This window comes from Manis javanica, chromosome 4 (assembly GCF_040802235.1).
Source record: "Manis javanica isolate MJ-LG chromosome 4, MJ_LKY, whole genome shotgun sequence".
NCBI classification, from domain to species: Eukaryota; Metazoa; Chordata; class Mammalia; order Pholidota; family Manidae; genus Manis; species Manis javanica.
The window spans coordinates 159,279,894-159,286,246 of record NC_133159.1 but is presented as its reverse complement, the minus strand read 5'-3'; the positions used below and the strand labels follow the sequence as shown (position 1 = coordinate 159,286,246).

General features: G+C 58.9%; 1 protein-coding gene across 1 annotated transcript; it reads left to right on the top strand.

Moving 5' to 3' along the window:
* The first annotated feature begins 227 nt into the window (after nucleotides 1–227).
* Nucleotides 228–4,425, top strand: NEUROD2 (neuronal differentiation 2). Its single transcript, XM_037022631.2, has 2 exons — nucleotides 228–558; nucleotides 1,640–4,425. The coding sequence occupies exon 2, from the start codon at nucleotides 1,645–1,647 to the stop codon at nucleotides 2,791–2,793; it is 1,149 nt and encodes a 382-aa protein (XP_036878526.1). The 5' UTR covers nucleotides 228–558; nucleotides 1,640–1,644; the 3' UTR covers nucleotides 2,794–4,425.
* Nucleotides 4,426–6,353: the final 1,928 nt, after the last annotated feature.

Here is a 6,353-nt window from a genome sequence, read left to right as displayed (position 1 = left end):
CCTGAAGGGAGCATGGAATTGGGGGCCACCACAAACCTCTACTTTTCAGCCTTGCCACCCCATTGTTCCCATGTGGGGGGACTCTATGGCTGAGGGGGGCAATTCCACCCACCTCCCTCTCAATCCCTGCTTTCCCTGCGTTGGGTGGGGAGGGGAGGGCGACAGAGATATTTATTTATTTCCTTTATTTATTTAATTTTTTTTTTTTTTTGGAGTAGAGAGTGACAGATGGCGGCGGGTCCCGGGGGAGCCGGCTCTCCCCCAATGCAGACGCATGCCAATCACCGTCTCTCATGTGATAGCTGCTGCCCGTGACGTGCCAAGCCCATATGGCCTGGCATAGAGGCTGGTACCCCGCCTGGTAGAGATGCCACACTCGCTCCGCGGTTCGCATGGCGCTCTGAAGACGCCGGCGCCCGCCGCCTTGAGGAGCCGCTGCCCCCGCTCCCTGAAGATGGGGGAACAATGAAATAAGCGAGAAGATTCCTCTTCTCCCCCCTCTCTCTCTTGCCCCCCTCCCCCCCTTCCCCTCCCCTCTCCCCTTGACTCCTCTCCGAGGTAAGTTGTCCGAAAGGGAGCTAGATCTCTATATCTGACCCGGCGGCTGGGGGGTGGGCAGCTACTTCGGCCGACAGGACGGTCCCCAAATCCCCCCTTCCTGGGACGATGTCCCCCCCCCGTGGGGCGGGCATCGGAGGCGCCCCAGGTTCCCTCTCCCCTAGGGGCTGCAGCTCAGGGGGCTACGAAAGGAGGCGTCTTTGCCTGCGATGGGCTTGGGGGCAACAGCAGGATCATGGGCGGGGTAGTGCGTGAGGATGCTGAGATGGTACCCCCCGTGGTTGCCCGGAGGAACCTGCGACCTTTCCCCACCTCCAAAAAAATGAGAGAAGCAAACAAACAAATTTGAATTTTTCCCCCAACCATTCCGAAATACAACGAGATCTGAAGAGCCGTGTGGGAGGGAGGCAGTTTGAAGGGGTGAAAGGGGTCCCTGACCGCAGGAAAGCCGGTAGTGGCTCGCCCCTCTGTCGCCTCCCCACGCCCCGGCTCCCCAGTCCTCGCCGCGCGGAACTGGCTCCGGGAGCCGGGGACGCCACGGCTGGGGGAGACGATCCTCCAGCCTCTGGAACTGGGGCTGCGGGGGTGGGGGCCCTGCCGAGGGCGGCGCGCGGCCAACTTGCAAATTGGATTAGGGAGAGTGGGGGTGAGAGCCACCGGAGGGGTGGGGGAGCCCGGCCGAGGGGCAAGGGAGCTGCCCCCACCGGCGCCCGCCGGGAGAGACCAGGCTTCCCGGGCGAGAGCACCCCTCCCCCGGCGAAGGTCTGTTCCCGCAGCCCCTGCTCGGTGCCCGCCCTGACCCCAAAGACCTGAGCGCGGGCAGCGGCCCCTCGGGCAGGCGGGGGCGGAGCCGGGGCCCAGCGCGGGCAAAGGGCCTGGGCCCAGGGCCCCGGCCGGCAGCCGGGGCAGGGCTGGGCTGCCTCCGGGCGGGGCAGGCGGAGGAGTGGGCATCCAGGTCCTCCTGGGCAGGAGCCCGCCCCGGGCTCGGAGGTGGAGGCGGGTTACCGGGGCCGGCGTGACCCCAGAGCGCCCCTCACTCTGTGCTTTCTGTCTCCCCTTCCCTCCTGCGGGGCGCCCTCAGGCACCATGCTGACCCGCCTATTCAGCGAGCCCGGTCTCCTCTCGGACGTGCCCAAGTTCGCCAGCTGGGGCGACGGCGACGACGAAGAGCCGAGGAGCGACAAGGGCGACGTGCCGCCGCCGCCTCCACCTCCGCCGGGGCCCGGGGCTCCCGGGCCCGCCCGGGCAGCCAAGCCAGTCGCTCTCCGTGCAGACGAGGTGCAGGAGGCCGCGCTGGCCGAGGTCAAGGAGGAAGGCGAGCTGGGGGGCGAGGAAGAGGAGGAGGAGGAGGAGGAGGAAGGGCTGGACGAGGCAGAAGGCGAAAGGCCCAAGAAGCGCGGGCCCAAGAAGCGCAAAATGACCAAGGCGCGCCTGGAGCGCTCCAAGCTGCGGCGGCAGAAGGCGAACGCGCGGGAGCGCAACCGCATGCACGACCTGAACGCTGCGCTGGACAACCTGCGGAAGGTGGTGCCCTGCTACTCCAAGACACAGAAGCTGTCCAAGATCGAGACGCTGCGCTTAGCCAAGAACTATATCTGGGCGCTCTCCGAGATCCTGCGCTCGGGCAAACGGCCCGACCTGGTGTCCTACGTGCAGACGCTGTGTAAGGGTCTGTCGCAGCCCACCACCAATCTGGTGGCCGGATGTCTGCAGCTCAACTCGCGCAACTTCCTCACGGAGCAAGGCGCCGACGGCACGGGCCGCTTCCACGGTTCGGGCGGCCCGTTCGCCATGCACCCCTACCCGTACCCGTGCTCGCGCCTGGCGGGCGCACAGTGCCAGGCGGCGGGCGGCCTGGGCGGCGGCGCGGCCCACGCCCTGCGGACCCACGGCTACTGCGCCGCCTACGAGACGCTGTATGCGGCGGCGGGCGGCGGCGGCGCGAGCCCGGACTACAACAGCTCCGAGTATGAGGGCCCGCTCAGCCCCCCGCTCTGTCTCAATGGCAACTTCTCGCTCAAGCAGGACTCGTCGCCCGACCACGAGAAGAGCTACCATTACTCTATGCACTACTCGGCGCTACCCGGCTCGCGGCCCACGGGCCATGGGCTGGTCTTCGGCTCGTCGGCTGTGCGCGGGGGCGTCCACTCGGAGAATCTCTTGTCTTACGATATGCACCTTCACCACGACCGGGGCCCCATGTACGAGGAGCTAAATGCGTTTTTCCATAATTGAGACCTCGCGCCTGCCCCTTTCTTTTTCTTTTGCCTTTGCCCGCACCCCTGCCTCCAGCCCCCAGAGCGCAAGAGCACCCCCACCGACCCCGGTGAGAGGGCGCGGGGAGCGGGCCGCCGGTGCTGCCGCTCTCCTGGGCAGCGCTCTTACCTGCCGGTGGCCCGTCCCAGGGGCCTCGCTTTCCCCAGGGGACTCGCCTTTTCTCTCCCCACGGGGTTCCCTTCTCCTCTTTCCCAGGGAGTAGTTCTCCAGGGACCCCTTTTGGGGCACTCCCTGGAGACCCCCCCCATTCCTAGTCCCTACACTTAGGTTTCCTCTTCCCCTTACCCACTGCTGGCCCAAAGGCGTTCGTGAGGGGACAGCTGAGCTGTGGGATACTGTTTTCTCATTATTATTATTATTATTATTATTATTATTTATTAAAACAGACACCAAGCTGCCGAGGCAGAAGGGATCCGGGCACCCCTCTTTCTAGAAGAGGGCAGAAGTCAGGGCACCTGAGCCTTGACCTGGAACCCCCTCACCCCAACCCCTAGTCTCAGAGTTTTGTGGTATTAATTTTGGCGGGAGGGAATGTGGATTGAGAGGAAAGAGAGAGGCCAAGACAATTTGTAACTAGAATCCGTTTTCCCCTTTTCCTTTTTTTAAACAAACAAACAAACATACAAAAAAAAAAAAAAAAAAAGCTAAGAGGCGACGGAGGCCGAACGCAGAGTCCGGATCGGAGAGAAATCGCAGTAAGAACTTTTAGAAGCAATAAAAGGCAAAAAATACTACTACCAATAATAAAAAGACACAAATATCTATGCAAGGAGGTTCTGACTGAGCCTAGCGGCCCGGCCCGGTCCCGGGATGCCCCTCCCGGCCCGCGGGCCGCGCCGCCCAAGCGCGGATCTGTGCACTTTGGTGAAGTGGGGGCCGGCGCCGCCCCTCCCCTCCCCAGGTTCTAACAATCAGTGACTCGGAAATTTGGGGCCCCAGTGCCACTGCCCTCCCCCACCCCGTCCCCGTTGTGCGTCATGCTGTTTTTTAAAAACCTGTTTCCAAATTTGTATGGAATGGCAAACTGTTGGGGGGGTCGGTTTGGGGAGGGAGGGTTTGCATGAGAGACACACACACGCACACCACACTGCAAGCACACGCAGGCCCGGCGCGGGCGTCCGGAGGCCGAGGGAGGAGGACTCGTCGCCCCACCCCCCACCCCAGGCACCCTATCCTTTCCCGGGGTGAGGGTGGAGACCCAGACCTGAGGGCAGCTCCGCCCCTGCCAGACTGTGCCTCGTAGGGCGCCCGACACTCAGCGATTTCCGGTGGCGGAGAGGGGGTTATTGTCCGAGGCGTCCTGTTGGTTCTGGCTGGCCGGTAGGCAGAGAGAGGGCTGAAAGCTCTTTCTGGAGGTTTCCCAAAAAGGGGGTGAAAGGTGAACCTGTCCCCCCGAAGGTAGGAGATCAGGCATCCAAACACACCATGTAAAAATGCAAACCCACAGGCGACACACCCACACACTCACACGCAATTTTTACCTTCCTCTTGTAGCGAAGATGAAACTCCCGTCGGACACCCGAAGTGCATTGCGTGTTTCTGTTCAGTTTAATGACGATTAATAAATATTTATGTAAATGAGATGCAAAGCCGGACCGATTTCTCACGGTGGCCTCGTTTCATTATGGGGAGTGAGTTGGGGCTCCGGGTGATGGAGACACAGTCAAGCGACTGTGCAGAGGCCAGGTAGAGGGAGCCTGGACATACCTGGGTGGGATTCCCACCCTTCAAACCCCCCTACACCCACCCACTGGGCCCTGAAACAGCGACACTCGATGCCCCTCCCAGGCCTTACACAGATTCACACACGCCCCCAACACAAAGCATTGAACTAATCGCCTTACACTCCTTCAGTTCCCAAACATGAACACACACCTCCTTTGAAAACAAAATATCTTTTCATCACTGAAAAATGACCCAGTTGGGAGTAGCCCGTCATTTTACATCCTCTGTCCACTGTTGCAAAAAACGTGTGTATAGATCAAGAGAGCACTTTGAGGTGGACAGGGATCTTTTTTAATTAAAAAAAATTATAAGGTCATGAAGATGGTGTATTAATGGAGGAAGTCTTTTTAATATTAAATTTGTGTTTCAGTGGACGCAGGGGATCAGCCATTTTTAGCTTCAGGAATGTTGAAATTTGTAGGCGTGGTGATGAGGTTGGAGGAACACCCCAGAGCTCCGTGAGGGGGCCTGAGTCCAGGCAACCCACTGGGTGGAATGGAGTTTGACCTAGCCATAAGCTTCATCTGACAGGGCAGCAGAACCCCTGTGGTCCACACCTGGACTGCCTCCTTCCTGCCTGGTGCGGCTCCAGAGTGAGGGAAGCCCTCAACCTAGGGAAGCAGAAGAAGGCACTGCAGAGACTTCTGCCCAAGTCGCTTCCCCATCTCAGACTAGGTAGCTTTGCAATTCTTTCTGCAAGCCCCAGAGGCAGAGGCATCTCTTAACTGGCTTCTCTAAAAGGACCTCCCTAATTCAGACACCCTGGATCTCTGGAATATTTGGAGAGGGGTCTAAGTCCCAAAGACTTCGATCCCAAAGCCTGAACACACTTAAGAGTACAGGCTGTTTCTGGCGCTGCTTACTTAAAGAATTTTTCAAAAACACTGTTGCTTGTTTTAGGGCTAAAGTGGGGATTGCACTCTTGGAATTGAGGCTTGAAGTCAGGCATGCTAGGGCTTTTAAAGACTGGATCCAAGGCCCCCAAATGAGATTGCCCCTACAAAAATGGGAAAGGGAAAGGTTGTGGAAGAAAGAAGCCCTTAACTCAAAAGGTGGATTGGATTATACTGTCTGGAGACTATATATTTTCAGCTCGGCAGCTCCCTTAAATGATCACCCCCAAACCCTCTCCGTCTCACCAGTGGAGAAGATGCCCTCCCTCCTACACCCAAGGACTGCTGCTTGCAGACTAAGGTCGGGGCCAGGAGCTGTCCAATCCCCGGTGCTGACTGTCGTCTCCCCTAGTGCCTTCCCACCACCGAGGGTGGGCAGCCTGTGCCTGGCCCCAGAGAGCGGCACTGTGTCAAGCCTTTCCCGACTCCCTGCGGGAATTCTGGGCAGAATTGTCCCTCAATTTTCAGAGAATTTCACTGGAATTGTTTCAAAATTTCACATCCTTCTCTGGAATTCTCATGGGATCGCATCTCTAGAGTGAGATTAAGAACTGGGTCCCTCGTCCCCAGGATTTTCCCCTATTGGTGATGTAAGGGGATCTTAAAAACCTCTGAGTCACCCGTCTTCTTGGAAAACGACTTGACTCACCTTCCTTCTCCCCTACTTCTTGCATAAAGTGTGGGGCAAGGCATGTATCCTGGACCCAAATTTGAAGGAGTCTGGTCTGCTCATGGCATGGGGCAAGGCCAGGCAGAAGAAGCTGGAGGGAAAGGATCCGAGCACCCATCCCAAAGCCTGAGTCTTATCTTGCCCTGGGAGCAAGGTTAATTGGGCTTCTCTCTCACTCAGCTGGTTTCCCAGAACTCATTCTGAAGTCTCAGGCTGGGCAGCATCCAAGT

Coding starts and splice junctions, on each gene's coding strand:
- NEUROD2 (XM_037022631.2), top strand. CDS start 1,645: ATGCTGACCCGCCTATTCAGCGAGCCCGGTCTCCTCTCGGACGTGCCC.